This window comes from Nipponia nippon, unplaced genomic scaffold, assembly GCF_047370975.1.
Source record: "Nipponia nippon isolate SJK-2023a ecotype South Korea unplaced genomic scaffold, ASM4737097v1 scaffold_9, whole genome shotgun sequence".
In the NCBI taxonomy this organism is placed as follows: domain Eukaryota; kingdom Metazoa; phylum Chordata; class Aves; order Pelecaniformes; family Threskiornithidae; genus Nipponia; species Nipponia nippon.
Window position 1 is genome coordinate 33494904 of NW_028262413.1, and position 12781 is coordinate 33507684.

Genomic DNA, 12781 nt, shown 5'->3' on the forward strand with positions numbered 1-12781 from the left:
CAAAGTAGTATGCAGATACCTCTTAGTTTAGTCTTATAACAGTTGTGAAGGCATTAATGCTATTTTTCAGCTAACAATAGGGCAATAACATGTCAGAGACAGAAACTTCTACTCATTTGTCCAGATGATGTTGCCTTCCTTATAACAATTTTCTGTCTTTACAGGGTGGAGAACTGACACAAATATGTATATTTTACATTTGCTTTCTCCAGATTTTCTTCAGTCCTCTATAGAAATCACATGATTTAACTCCATTAATAAGAGATGTGATGCTAAGTTAGACCGAAGTTCCTCCTCAGCTCTATAACCAGATTGAAGCAGATGCTTTAAGAAAGTATAGAAGAACAGAGTATGTAGGGGATGATTGCTCCCTTGGTAAATTCTTCCAACTTTTAACAATTGGCAATTTAAAGTCACTGCTACACTTTGGAATCATTTTCAAATAGAAAAGGGGGCTACACGGAAAATTTGAATGAAGTTTCTCCTTTTATTGTGTTCAGAAAGAGGTTCTAAAGACATTTCCCAAATCTTAACAAATATGTGCATAGCATTACAAGAAAGACAAGTAAAATGTGAAGATGAACACCACGAAATCTTTGACCCTAATGACTAACCCATGTGATTCATACTCTGTATTACTGCTTTTTAGTCACATGCAATGGACCACCTGGTTGAAAAATGGAAAGAAAATACACAGCGATTACTATTTTCTACTGATCTGCCTCACCTGGGCCCTGCTCCCAGAGTCATAACCGTAAGGATACTGGCAGTGCCATCCATAAATATCAACAGCTGTGGCATCTGAGGGAAGAAAATGCAGACATCCTCCAAAAATGGAAGTCATATAGAAGCAAGGAGCATAGAAATAGCATAAACTCTGTCATATTAAATGTAGAACCACAACAGAGCTGACCAAAAAGATTTTAAGATTTTGCTAAGAATGTGGTAGTAATAATATAAACTTTCTCAAATTCCATCACCAAAGAAGTCCTGCAAGACAGCAAGTAAAGCTATAGAGGATGAATGTGTAGAAGCAGCATTTAAGGTGGCTAACTCCGCAGCTAAAAAGCTAAAAGAATTATTTGCCTTGCTAAAGAGCCAAACATTAGGTGGGCTGAGCATGAGGAACTGTCCTAAAACAAGACTTTCATTTTAGGAAAAACTTCAAGAGAAATTGGTAAGTTAAACAGTAACGAATTGCTGAAGCTCTGCAGTGTTCCTGCCAAGGGATTCAAATGTTCGGCTACTGAAGTGCTAGTGCCAGTGGGTTGTTTTTCACTGAACCTGATCCTAATGCCAGCAAAATAGAACATAGGAAATGTACCACTGATCTACTGGTCTTTCAAAAGAGTCCTCCAAGGGCGATCATGGGAACTACAAAACTGTCAATGTGACTTCTATGCCAGGAAAATCAGATGAACTGTTGTAAAGAATAAAATCAATAGACACACAGATAAAGCTGATACTCTGTAGGAGGATCAAATGGATTCTGTTAAGGGCGGTTATGCCTCACAAATCTATTGGCATTCTTTAAAGACATCAAAAAGCATGTTGATATTATTGTTCATGCTTGAATGTGCAATCAGTGTAACCTTAGATTGCAAGGCTAAGACCCTTGGGACCCTTACCCCAAGGCAGTCTGGACTGAACTATTTCTTCTCTTCACCTGGATTCAAGCAGAGCAGGAATTCACACAGTGTATATAACCTAACCATTTTTATAGTAATCTTCACTCCTATAGAAATAGCAAAGTAGGGAATAATGCACATAGCTCCCACAGTTTAAATCCCATGGGTAACAGTATATACTGTACTGAATTTTTAATAGCACATTATTCAGAGTATCACATAAATTGTTATTACTGATGTAATAAAACCTAAACCAACACAGCTGGAGAGACCAAGGCTGTAAATACACCATATATTTTTTTGTATTGTAATAATATGGGCCAAATTATTTTTAAGTCTAAATCTGCTGATTTTAGTTGAATTAGACAACGTCTTAATGTGTACATCTACTATAATTCATGTCCCTAGACAAATGCTTTTGCCTAATTTATATTTATGTTTTCATACAGAAACTGTTACATGGTCCTTAAAGGACATTCTGTGGTTTATGGATTGATCCTGCTGCTGGGGAACTCAAAGAAAAAAATCCCAGTGAGGAAGATCTGAACACACTGTAATTCAGCATTCTAAGCTTTTTGAGTACATAAAACCCTATTTCTTTAGTTCTTTGTTTTCTGATCATCTCTCTGTCTCTGCTGTAGTCCCTGGTGAAAAAGTGCTCACAGGGGCAAATACCTGCAATGGGCAGCTGAGGCCTAGCTGAGCCCACCTTGGAGGAGGGGCAGCGCACACAAGGTGACCCCTTGAGAGTTGCTTTGTTCTTTCTTCTCTGTTTCTGTGATGTCAGTGTCCAGATAAAACATTACAGTCCAGATCATGAATACGAGATCAAAAACACACCACATATGTGTGTTTCAAGCTTTTTGCCAGTAATCTTTAAGGCCCGATTCAAAGCTTGTTGAAGTCCACTGTTGCTGACACTGATTTCAGGGAGGATTAAATTGGACTTTCTCTAAAGCAGGACCCAAAATTTTTCTTTGTTCTTGATTGGCTGGGCACACCATCAGGCCTCAGTGCATAACTAATGTCACTACATATATATATATATAATATATATATATAAAACATTACTACTATATATATACACACGCTATATATATATAATGTTACTACTATATGTATATTATATTTTATATATATATTATATATAGTTATATAGTTGATGATAGTAAATTTTAAAATTTGTTGTACAGACGTGCCTGTGTATAACACAGGCCCTGAGAGTTTCCAAGCCAGTTTAATCTCTGCGATAGCCGTGCTGGCATCCTGGGGCACAGATAACATTCCACACCGAAGGGCTCCGTGACAGGACTGTCGGTGCTGGCAAAACGTGGAAGTGTTAGGGAAATGCTGTACAGATGGTTACGTGCACCGGTGTTATCTGCTGCACTAGGCTGTGCTTCCCTCTGAATGTGCTGGGTACAGTGCTAGTATAAGCTTATCTGCAGGTTACAGTATGGGCAGGTCTGACCTTCTGAATGCATCCGGAAAAAGACTGTTTCAGTACAAGAAGAATTTTGCTTTTAAGGAATAGATCAATTTAGTGCAGACAGATGCTTTGTTGCAACGAATTCCTTGCTCTTTTTTTCTGCATATTCCCTTTTCTTGAACAGTTAATGTACATGAGAAGTACATGTAAGGAAGATTATTGACAGCAAGTTCTTCTTAAAATAACTCTTCCCTTTTCTGAATTCTTTATAAAAAGCCCTCAAAATGGAGATGAACGTTTTAAATGCAGCTTTGCCATGAAAAACAAAAGATATCTTGGTAAATATATCCATGCACCATGAAGAATATCCAGTGGGCTTTGCAGTGATCTAAGCCCTATGTTTTCTTAAGCCGAATGGGATACATTGTCAAAACCTTTCATCTTTCTACAGGGCACGGATTCCCTATAGCAACAGACACCCTGAGACTTACTATGGCTACCTGCAGGGTTGTGAAGAGCAGGAGATCTGAGCCTACCTAATTAATAAAAGAGATTTAACATGAAAGCCAAAGATAACAACAGATTCGACTCCACTGACACACAGAGGCCAAGTAGCGTGTAGATGTAGCTAAATAGGACTGCGGATTCATGGTTCTGAAACCTCATTACCATCAGGAAAGTGACAGTGTTTCCTGCATCTGACTCGCCAACCCACCTACCTTCAGCTGTCTCCCGCTCAACGTGGCCCCCCAAGGATGCCATCGAGCCACGTTTTGTCTCTCTGCTGGAGAACTGTTTTCTGTAAGACCTGCTGTTCCTGGTGCTTTGTCCCCTCTCCTCCTCAACAAAAGCATTTGTTTGTTTTGCCTCCATGCTCCAAATCCCTTGTTCTCTAGTAGGTGAGGTGCCAGTCTGCCTGGTTTTCATTCTTTTAATTCCCTTTCATTCAGAATGGCTCACATTTGAATGTTTAAATCTTCCATCTTTCCAGAAACATAAGCTTTGCTTCTGGGATTCCTTTTACATATTAAATATTAACAATATAGATGATAAATTTATCTCAGGCCCCTGTATAGGAATATTGGATTGCCAGGCCCATGTTCCTTTGAAACTCCCCAATCACGATTTTTTAATGGAAAAAAATTGTTCTGAGGTTCATAGCAAACCCTTTGTAGGGTGTACTTAGGAGCAGACCCAGGCAGCAATCTTCTGTTACTTCTGTGTGGTGTCTATATTCATTAAGGTAATGAAGCTATTAATTGAATATGTAAGTTCAGGTAATTAAATACAAGACTTATTTCTTTAGTTTAAAGGGTAATAATAAAAAATTTAAATTTCCAAACTAGATCACACATTTAGTGATGATAAATGTGGTCTGGAAAGTGCAATATTCCAATATGAATTAGTTAATTGCATCCATTCATTAGGTGATGTACATTAGCAGAAGGTCAATCCATTTGAGGCTTGATGCGTTTTACAAATAATAAATTCAAACAGGTAAATTGAAGAGAAATTCAAAATAGAAAGGTTTTTTATATATTTGCATTCAGAATAGAATCCCTGCAACCAAGAGCACATTGCCTACAACTTCACAGTTAACTCCTCACGTTCTTTATGGCACTCTCCTGAGTCACTGCCACTCCCTGCCACGTACGCTCTGTGGGAGAAGACGGGTGCTGTTTTGCAGAGACCCGTGGCTGCGTGTTGCTGTGCGTCGCTACGCGCAGGGTGGTGACCAGCCGAGGAGCAGCTGTGAGCTGGATGGTCTCAGGAGTCTTCAGACTAAAGGAGTGGCACCTCAGGCTCGCTCCATAACTGGTAAAACCAGCCTTCTGCACAACGGTCTAGTGAGGGACATGTTACATTTCAACTGGCGACTTAAAATATAATACCAATTTTTGAAACTGACCCAATTATAAAGTGAGTCAAACACTGTCAGTCTTTCCAAGCATATTCTGCTTTGTCACTGTCACTGAATTATTTGTGGCTTGCTTAAACCCTTAAACTCAAGTTTCAATTTAGGACTGAATTTATCATAGCAGCAACTTACAGTTCTACTGTGTATAAAATGGCTAATATCACAGGTAGGAAAACTGATCCATTTGACTCATTTTTAGTAAAAAATATGATAAATCAAGTTTTCTTTATTAGCCGTTCCTGGATTTTCAGTAATAAAAATGGTTGTTCTCAATATTACCATTTATTTTATTTTTTATGTTCAAGGTAATGTAGAAATAAGGAAAATAAAAGCAGATTTACTTTTGTTTCTTTAAAACTTAAAATATATCCAGACTCGTTCTTAAACAATTATTAATAAGATTTATAATATTAAGACAATTAATTCACTGGGATATTTGAAAAATTTCTGAAATAGTATTTTATAGGATCATCACAATATTGTAGGTGTTGCTTTACAGATAATATTGCTTATGTGTATAATGATATTTTTTCCTTATATGTGTAAAATATCTTTGTCTGGAGCAAGGACTGATACCATCCTGCACACAATTCAAGGGCCATAATTCTTAAGAGATTTCAAAGAGTGAGCCTCTTTCAAATGATCAGGCTTAGAGACATTTAGAGAATTGATTCAATTAACCTAGAGGAAAAAAGTGCTATAATGTGTGATTTATGTTTGCAGATAAATTAAAATACAAGTATCTCCTGAAGAGCATTTGCTGCCATCATGGTCAGTAATGAAAATAGCAGGCAATTAAAATAGGACACCTGAGGCTGAAGCTTTTACTGTATGTATCAGAAAATGAAGTTGAGATTTCGTAAGTGGAAATCTGAGCTGAAAAATAACTTTGTGGAAGTTTCTTTTCGGTCCCTATTTTTCTTCCAAAAGTGATTTCTAAAGCACGTAAGAAATAGGAAGGGACATTTACTGAGGTAGGAGGCAAAGGGTACAGAGGAGAAGGCTCTCTCAGTCAATACTGAATGTGTATGAGGAACCAGGGATATCCTTGCTAAATGGTAGCGGGACAGCTGAGAGAAATATATATAAAAAAGAACTTATGGGTCAGATTGAAATCATTCTGGAGCAGGTTTTGAAGGTGATCTTGAATCACTGGAAGTGTCTGACAGAATAATGTGATTCAGTTCCTTCATGCGTGTGACAAAGTGCTTCGAGTCTGGGTCTCGCTAAGGAGCGTAAGAAATATTCACAGATTTGAAGTAGTAAGGACAGAGAGCTCTGTGTTGTTGGAGCTGCTGTAGCCACTGTCCATTTCAGTGGTGTATCAGTATATGCTTTGGTACAGCTACTCTGCCCAAAAGAGGTATTTGAGATACAAATAGTTTCACCCGGTCCTCTAGTTTTATGACTGCCTTAAGGCAATGGGGACACAGTAGTACAGGGCAGAAAAATACCAGTACTCTGACTGAGCAACCCAGGAATGCCTTACTTACATCTGCATTGTCTTCAACATCACAGCTCTGTCTTTTGCACCCTCTCTAGCTACCAAAGGTCCTGTTTCCATCAGATGGTGTTTGTATAAGCAAAGTCTGTGTCCTTGTCTATAAATAATACCAGTTGCGGGGGGTGGGTGGAGAAATTGAGACTTGTAGATGAAAGAAAGGTATTTCTTCAAATTATACATTCAGATTGAACTAAATATAAAAATAAAGCTCTTCAGGAATGATTTTGATCTTGGCTCTATACTAGCCTAAATTCTAACACTGCAGTAAGAAACAGAGTCTACTTGGTTGTTCTTCATATTTTGACAGCCATTTCTTCACAGTGTGAAGACAGTAATATCTTTGTCATTACAATCTGAAACAGAACGTATTTGTTTCCTGATTTGCTGTCTAAGTAGGGGTTTAATTAAAACCCATTCATATGAGAGAACATAAGCAAGTCTGACTTAATTACCAGTTGATTTAGTATTGCCAATTCACAAAAAAAAACCCAGAAACTACAGGATTGCAATAAGAAGTGGTTTCTCTGCCATATATAGGTGTTTAGGGACCACAGAACTGGGGCTGAACCTGGGGTATTGTTTCTCTTCTTTCTCTTCTCGGCAATTGTTGGACTCACTTTTTTCATTCACAAATTAATTAGTTTACTTCTGCATTCATTGTTATTACTGAGTTATTGTCCTAATATCCAAGGCAATAAGGACAGTAATCCCTTCCACAAAGAAATTGCTTTAAGGATTCACTTGCATGATTTGAAACCATGACTCAATTTGCTATCATAAAGTAGCCAGTGTAGGGCTGAATCATTGAAGCAGCTCACCAAGCTAGATTCATCAGTGTGTCCAACATAGCATTACAGACCTTGCTCCTAACTCTGTTCAGCAAAGCTGCTGTTGTACGTGATGAGAACCCACGTGTGGTCTTGGCGCTAAGGCCTACATCATTGTCTTCCCAGATGGTAGAAGAGGAACTGCAGCTGGTCACGTGCTGTTGGGAAGAGCAAAGGCACGTGTCCGCCATGTTCTTCTGGGGAGCCCTCCGAAGCTGGCTGTAGACCGGGAACCTGCAGCGTGGTAAGTGCAGTGCCATTCTCCACTTGGGGAACGACAACGAGGCGTAGGTAGCAGTTAGGCTAAAGGTGGTCGGCTCAGCGTGCTTTTGCAAACGGAATTGCTTTTAGATGTAAAAGCAATGTGGTTTGTACGATAAGTAGTTGATGGAGGTCGCTTAAGCAGCTCCTGATTAATGTGGGTTTGAACTCCATCTCCACATGCACTGGAATCTTTTCTCACCAAAATCTCCTGAACTTTATTGACTTGATTTAATAATGAAACTGTTATACAGTTTCCTCATTCCTGAAACTTGTTTAAATGCAGTCCCCTTTTGAAGGAGCACATCCCCACTCTGATTTATTTTAAAACAGCTTTTAGAATGTGTCATCCTTGTGATGAAGTGTTAGGTCTGTGTTGCCAGTGTGCCATTAAAAATTGAATTTCTGACGTTTAAAAGTCTCACTCATCCCAAGTGTCACAGTTTGACAGCTTTGCATGTCACATTACAGCACAGTATTGTGGATCCATTTCCTCTGTCAGGGGGGAAAAAAAGAAGATGAAAAATGAGAAAAAGCAAAATCTGCAGTCTCCTCCTTCATTATTGGAAATATGCATGTTAACCCTGCAATTACTTAAATGGCACTCTGTATCTCGTGCTGCCTGTCTGTACAGAAGCAACCTTTGTCCTGTGCTCCTGTACAAACACTAATAGAACGCTGGGACAATCTTTTCAATTATCCACGAACTTGTAAAACATGGAACAAGGAATATCTGTGGAATCAACAAATGGATAACGTAACAAAAGCAAAACATGGCCAGATCCCGTTGTTTATTCTTGACTAGGTCAATAAAGAGGTCGGGTGGTATATTTCTTGCTGCTTTGTTTTGCCAACTTTAGACAGCTGTACGCTTTGGTGTCCTTTCTCTGTTTATCTATCTGCAATGTGATAACTTCAAAACATGACATCTGATCGGTTTCAAAATGTTGGGAGTGTTTGCATCAGTAAGCAGAACTTTATTGATTTTGCCTAAAGTAACAAAAATGGTCTGGGCTTCGTATGTTTTCTGCCTAGAAGTTTTGACCAGAGTGAGTGTAGGGCTTTAACCATAAATTCCTCATGTCCATCAGCCCAGTCAGGGCGCAAACACAAGCTATCTGCTGTTTGATCCAGCAAGCTAGGCCAGATGTCCAGCGCACGTGCGCTGCTTGCTGCACATGCGATGAGTTTGAGACGGTAAGCAGTGGCATCTGGCTCTGTTTGGCTGCTGACTTCCAGGTAACCCACTGCATGGCATGCCCAACCTCTTGCATGATGTGGCCTCCCACTAAGGGGGCACCCAAAAAAATAATAGCTGGGAACAGGTGGCTGTTGCTTGAACAAATTATTCCGCCCTTTAGGCCTCTTCCTTTTGCAAAGAACTTTCAAGAAAAGAGAAAGCCATCGCTGGGCTGCAGGACTTGCCCTGGCAGTGAGCACCTGCTCCTTCTGGTCGCTGTCTTTGCTGAGAGGAATTTGGAAACAGAGGTGCACCTGGGTGTCCTTGCTGCATGAGTCCCAGGCCTCCGGGCTCCCACACAGGCTGTCCGTGCCTGCAGCAGCTGCAGTGCCCGTGGCCCTGCACCGTCAGCAGCGGGAGAGGCTGCAGGGGCAGTGCCCCAGCACTGGAAGATGGGAGACTGCTGTACAGGAAGGAGCGCGCAGCCCATAGCCAAAGGGAGTCAGTGCGGAAGCTTGCCGGGGAAGCGAGGAAAGGTGTACGGTGCTTTTCCACCAGGGGAGAAGGACAAACCCCGGACAAGCAAGACCCCCCCGTTGTGGAGATGGCCCCCGCAGACCAAGGGGAAGGGCGCTTCCAGCCCTACGGCAGCGCAGGCCCGCGGGACGCAGGACGAGGCGGGCGCCCGGCATCGCCGGCCTGCAGGAGAGCGGTGGACCGCGGCGCCAGGCGGGGCCTGAGCTCGGGAACGCTGCCGCGGGGGGAAGGAACCACGCTGCCCGGCGCGGAGCCGTGCGGGGGACGCGGCGGCCACGTCGTGGGGGAGACGCGGCGGGACGCCGGGCTGAGGTGAGGTGAGGGGCGCGCGGCGGGGGCCCCCTGCCGTAGCGGCGGGCGGCGGCGGGCGCGCGGCCGGCAGGGGGCAGCAGGCGGACGGGGATGGCGCGGCGGCGCGCAGGTAGGGCCGGCGCGGGGGCGCTTCCCGCGCGTCCCGCACCCTCACCGGGGACGCGCGGCCGCTCCGGCGCCAGTCGCCGCAAAAATAAAAGCGAGGCGGTCCGGGGGGAGCGGGCACGCGGCGAGCAAAGCCGGCGGGGACGGGCGCGCCGCGGAGCGGCCGGCGGCTGCGAGGGAGCGCGCGTCCGGTGGCGGCAGCAGCGCAGCCGCGGGGTGCTGCGCCGAGCCCCTGCGCAGCGGCGCGGGGAAAGGAGCGGGCGGCGGCGGGCGGCCGGGGAGCGGGGACAGACGCGCTGCGCCGGAGGCGGAGGCTGCGCCCTGCCGGCCCAGCGGCAGCGCTGCGGGGCGGCCCCGTGCCGTCGCCGCGCCTCGGCCTGGGACCCGCGAGGGGCCGCCTGCCCTGCTGTGCCTGGCTGTGCTCGGCCGCCCCCGCCCCGCCGGCTGCGCGGCGGCTGCGCGGCGGCTCCGCGCCCGAGGGAGAGCAGGCCGCCCGGGGCCGCGCTGTGAGGCAACGCCGCTGGCGGGCCGCCGGCCCCCCCACCCCCCCCGCCCCGCCAGGGCCTCCCGAGTGCGGCCCGGCCTCCCCCCGTCGCGGCCGGGGCTGCCAGGGCTCCCCACGGGATGCCTGCCCCCGGCGCTGCTCCCCCCGCCCGCCGCGGCCGGGGTTCCCCAGGCGGCGCGGGGCCGGGGCTGGCCTCTCCCGGACGCGGCGCCTCCCCGCCGGCCCCCGCCCGGCGCGGGGGACACGAGGGGGAACACGGCGGCTGCGGTGACCCCCGCTCCCCCGCCGGCGCTGACCGGCTTCCCCAGTCCCGCTCCTGGGGCGGGAGGCAGCGACCCCTGCCCGGGCGCTCCGTCCTGCGCGGGGCGGCAGGGGGATCCCCGGCGCCCGGGACGGGACGCGGGGGCCGGGGGGGCCCGGCGGAGGCCTGCGGGGCGCGGCGCGGCGGGGCGGCTGCGCCGCGCGAGTGAGCGGGGCTGCGCCGCTCTCGCCCTAGGTAGGACGGACCTGCCCCCCTGCCTCTGCCCCCATGTCCAATAAGAAGAGACCCGGCTTGACACCTGCCTATATACAGAGGACGGGAGCAACATCTTCAGCGCTGGGCTTTGGAGGGGGGGGGGGGACCAGCCCAAAACACAACACAACATCAGGTCAGAGCGGGGGGCTCGGTGGTACTATAAAACCCCCCCAAGACTATGACTTCCAGTAAAATTGAGATGCCAGGGGAGGTGAAGGCAGATCCTGCAGCTCTGATGGCATCTCTGCATCTGCTGCCTTCTCCCACTCTCAACCTTGAAATCAAATACACCAAGGTAAGTTGTGTTCGTTTGTTCTGGCAGGGAAATTCATGGCTTTCCCTCCAAAGGAGGGATTTTACTTAAAATCAGTTTCATTCTGCCCTAACCAACTTGAGTGTAGAGATTAAAAAACTACTAAAAGACTGCCTTGAATCTGTAATAAAGGAAACAGATTTTTACCCTGTAATCATCTGAAAAACACAAGATAGTAGAAAAGCAAATTAGATCTGTTGGGACTGGCTTTGCCGCTTCTCTTTAAATGTAGTATTTTCTACAGAGCTCTTGGGGTTTATTTTCAGTGCAAAATCAGTAGTTCTCAAATGTTTCAGTCGCTTTTGATGTACTTCAGAGGAAGTTACTGTACATACCTGCATATCTCAATCAGAAAATAAAAATGTTTTCTTTCTTGAATTACCCTCTGTGCCCAAGGGAGTCTTTCACAATTCCTGGAGGACTCTTTAATACTACCAGGTTGTTACAGCCCTGGAACAGGTCTCTCTACTAACTTCCGTGATACTTGAATACACCCTTAAACCATATTGCAAGAGGGCATATTTTTTCCTACTAACCTTTAAGACTGATTTTCATAAAGAGAGGGTTAAGAACAAACCCATTGGGTCAATGTAGAAAAATCTGCTGTTCTTCTATGGTGTGTTATGGGACTAAATTGGTTTTGTCCATTAAAATGGGCTTTAAGAACAGTCATTTGTTTGTAAATGCAATTTGAATTTTTAAATTCGTTTACGTATTTTGAATCTTTGCATCTTTAGTATCTTACTTAAAGAATGTTTTCATTTCTGTTGGGGAAGTTTCAAATGTATAAACAGATTACAATGTGTCAGACTTTGTTTCTAATTACCGAGTAACTTAATGGGAAAATAAGCACATCAGCACTGGAAAAAGGTGATAACATTTTTATCTACTGGAAATACAACTTCAGGAGCTTTAAAGCTGATAGGAAACTCATTTTGGCTGATGTTGTGTAATTTTTTCCTCTGTATCATCACTTTAAAAGCTTTTCATCTTTTCTCTTTTTTTAAGCGGGTGCCAAAACTAATTTGTCCTCTAAGTCGATATAGCAATTCCACGTTCTGGAAGAATGTTTCAGAGGAAAGTCAACTATTGTAGATTTCGTTACATTTTAATGCAAGCTGTAATATGCAAATTAAAAGATGCATATGGTTTCTTGCATAGAATTTCTTTGAGAATAGTTTAAATAAATAAGGAGTGTAGTTATTTGATGTTGTGTGGTGTTACACTTTGGGAGCAATCATACTGTGCAAATAGTATTTGGCATGGATTTTATTATTGCTGGTTTCAGTGTAAAATATGCTTCCGGAGTGTTCGGTGGGTAATACATGAGAGTAGTATCACAGTCAGTTTGCATAATAAGCGTACTTGCGTATCTCTGCTCTAAAACTAGAGAACAGGTTCTAAAAATCTTTGAAAAAGGTAACAGTCATCAGCAGTCATATCTTCCTATCTGTGAGAACGTAAACTGCATAGTAACCTTTAATAATTCAGGATATATAGTGCTATCATCTCAGAAATATGTAAGATGTTATACATCTTATACTAATGGAACAAGTAAAAGAAAGCTATTTTATTTCAACGTTAAGCCAAAAACAACAGCAAGATGTTTCTTCTGAGCTTGGTTTTGAGATATCAGGTAACTCCTGGTTGCTTTTGAGAGAAATTTGGTTTAGGACAGGTATCGAATATTTCACTTGGCATATTCTCTGTCTCTGTTTTTCTGTCTGTCTCGCTCTTCCCTCCTT

General features: G+C 44.3%; 1 protein-coding gene across 2 annotated transcripts in view; it reads left to right on the top strand.

Moving 5' to 3' along the window:
- Positions 1-9668: 9668 nt before the first annotated feature.
- The window catches only part of ALDH1A2 (aldehyde dehydrogenase 1 family member A2), a 59100-nt gene continuing 55987 nt past the window's right edge, over positions 9669-12781 (top strand). The window contains exon 1 of one of the 2 annotated variants that reach the window (XM_087744492.1): positions 9669-9705. Coding sequence is in view for 1 of the 2 variants with exons in the window: in XM_087744491.1 (XP_087600617.1) it covers positions 10902-11018 (117 nt within the window). In the remaining variant the exon portion in view is untranslated. Of the gene's footprint in view, positions 9706-10695; positions 11019-12781 lie in introns of those variants that run through there. The other variant, XM_087744491.1, reaches the window with a different exon arrangement.